Source organism: Hydra vulgaris, chromosome 01 (genome assembly GCF_038396675.1).
Source record: "Hydra vulgaris chromosome 01, alternate assembly HydraT2T_AEP".
In the NCBI taxonomy this organism is placed as follows: Eukaryota; Metazoa; Cnidaria; class Hydrozoa; order Anthoathecata; family Hydridae; genus Hydra; species Hydra vulgaris.
Window position 1 is genome coordinate 67,357,830 of NC_088920.1, and position 3,016 is coordinate 67,360,845.

The 3,016-nt window shown below is 28.9% G+C and overlaps 1 protein-coding gene across 1 annotated transcript; it reads right to left on the reverse strand.

Annotated features, from left to right (window-relative positions):
* Positions 1–1,227: 1,227 nt before the first annotated feature.
* LOC136074653 (uncharacterized) lies at positions 1,228–2,406 on the reverse strand. Its single transcript, XM_065786992.1, has one exon. It carries the CDS (start codon positions 2,404–2,406, stop codon positions 1,228–1,230), a length of 1,179 nt encoding a protein of 392 aa, XP_065643064.1.
* Positions 2,407–3,016: the final 610 nt, after the last annotated feature.

Sequence of the window (3,016 nt, forward strand, 5' to 3'; positions counted from 1 at the left end):
ATGGTATTTTTGAAGACTCTGCCTATTTTTCTTCAAAACTGAAAAGTTATCTGCCACTAAGCACTACATGTTCACTAAGCACATGCATGTTCAGACTTAATTACATCAATTGTAGCAGAAATTAGAATGAGGCCCAAGTAATTTTTGACAAGCATGGTCCAAAATGAAGAATGTAATAATTACTGCAACAACATCTCGCGCCTTAAAAAACCTCTTCAAGGATTAAAAGTTTGCATAAATAGACAAATTACTTTGAAAAAAAAAGGGTATTATATATAACCAAAATCATACCCAATAGGTCATTATATAAGCTTTTAAAAAACATTTTTATGAGCCTTTAAAAAACAGCTAAAGGAATAATTGTAATTGTCGAATTGTAATTGCAACAGGACACTATATTTAACTAAAGCAGTCTTGAGGTTTTTCTTTGTCAACCTGGTGTACTTAATGAAATTAAAAGTCATATTTACAGTTATATATATATATCTTTGGTAGATATATAAATATATATATATATATATATATATATATATATATATATATATATATATATATATATATATATATATATATATACACACACACATATATCTATCTAACTATATATCTATATATATCTATACATCTATATCTATCTATCTATTTATATATATATATATATATATATATATATATATATATATATATTTGTGTGTATATGGGTAGAATTCAATAAATACGGCTGCGTATAAACTTTTTTAAAATATATAAATATTTTTTATTAATATATAATTATTTCGATATTTCGCTGATCTATCGTGATCAGCGTCATCAGGTATAATAAATAAAATAGTTACAAAGAAATCGTTATAGTAAAAACGAACCGTTAAAAAGATAACACTAAAATGCCAAAATATAATACAAAAAATTTTCTCAAATAACTGACGTTAGCAGATTTTATTAAAAAATGGCCCCCAGGTTTTAGTTGTCACGTTATCACCGTCATCCCGACTGAGAACCACATCACCATTTCTCAACTCCTGTTGAACCCTAGCTTTGCTTATTTCGAGTGACTCTCTGATTTTCCGAGTTCGATATTTTGGGGTGCAACCAATCAAACTTACCATGGCATGTTTTGAAATGTTCAGTTGCACCCGAACTGGACCATTTTTCTTTTAAGCTGTTTTTCTGGTGTTCAATAGATCTCGATATCACCTTCTTTTTAGTTTCACCAATGTATATCGAACCTCATGAACATTTTAGCTGGTATACGCCAGGGTTTGTGTTTAGTGGTAGTTTAGTTTTATTGTTGCAAAAAATATTTTTTAAATTGGAAGTTGATGTGAAAATAACCTTTATGTTTTGTTTTCGAAATTCTTTACGAAGTTTTAGATCAATAATTGGTATCCAAGGTAGTTTTATAAGGGATTGGGTATCAAATGGTTGACATGTGTTGTTTTTTGAACTGTTTTTTAAGTAGTCTGTAGTAATATAATTTAGAATGTTCTTATCGTGGCCATTTTCAACAAATATGTCTATTAGAAAATCAATTTCGTTTTGAAGGTGTTTTTGAGAGCAAATTCTTTTTGCACGACATAAAAATCCTTTGAAAACGCTAATAATAATGTTAGGATTAATGTTCGAGTTAGTTTTAAGTTGAACATTTGTAATAGCTTCTTTTCGATGTATTTGAAATTCATAAGGCCCAGAGCCTGTGTTTGTAATATTAATATTTAGGAAATTGAGTTGTTTGAGGTCGTTTTCAAGTTCCACTGTGTATTTTATGGTAGGAGGTTGTTCATTAAGGATGTTCAGGAACATTTGTTGTTGTTTTATTGAAGCGAAGCGAGCGTGACAATCATCTACATATCTCTTGTAAGTTTTTGGTTCGGATGAATAAACAATTGCTATGTTAAGGGCCTTTCTGTCTATATTTTGTAAAAACGCTTCCGCCATAACAACCATTAAAGATAAACCTATAAGACAGAAATTAGGTATTACTCGGATATTGTTTTCATATATAAAATAGCATATACTTAATGAAAGTTCAATTAATTGGTGAATGTCTGCAAGAGTAAGTTTAGTTCGAGTTTTTAAGTCAATGTCAGCGTTCAATACATCAATAATAACCAGAATCGCTTCGTCAATGGGTATGGATGGATATAAATTGACTATATCAAATGAAACTTGAACTTTGTTAGGATCTATTATCCATTGCTTAGCTTCATTTACAAAACTATTAGAATTCATAGGTCTACTTTTATTTTTGTTCAGAGTCGGTTGAATAATTTTAACAAGATAATCAGATGTTCCATAAGGTGGTGTGTTAATTGTTGATACAATGGGGCGCATTGGGTAATCTTTTTCTGGTTTGTGAGCTTTAATCATTCCGTAAATCTTTGGCGGGTTACAATCTGATGGATACATTTTAAAGTATGTATTTGTGTCTTACCTTCTTTTGTTTTCTTGTGCTTACCTTCTTTTCTTAATTTGCACAATTGTCTTTGAAATTTAGTAGTCAATGTGGATGTTGGATCATAATCAATAATTTTGCTATTTTTTATTTGTTCTTCTAATTTGAGAGATGCATCATTTTGGTTAAATAATGCGAAACCTGTGCCTTTATCGAAAGGGTATATCTTAATATTAGAATTGTTTTTTAATTTGTTTATGGAAAGACGTTGTTGCTTAGTTATATTATCTTTTAATTTTAATTTTAGCGAATTTGTTAAAATTTGTGAACAGTTTTATCGTAGATTTCTGCCTGTGTTGGTTTTTTAAGTTTTTCAAGTTGTAAAGCGCAAGTTTCGATATTAGTTATAATATCCATATAAGGAATTTTTTTCTGCAGGGGTACAAAATTTGGACCTAAATTGAGTAGCTCAGTTGTTGATTTATCCAGAGTAACATTAGTTAAATTGAGTATAGCAGGTTTAATAACTTGATTGGGAGGATCAAAAGTATTTTTTATAATCGGTGTAATTTGTAATTTATAATAATTTTCTTTTATTTCCATTTTTTTCCTAATATAATGGTA

Coding starts and splice junctions, on each gene's coding strand:
- LOC136074653 (XM_065786992.1), bottom strand. CDS start 2,406: ATGTATCCATCAGATTGTAACCCGCCAAAGATTTACGGAATGATTAAA.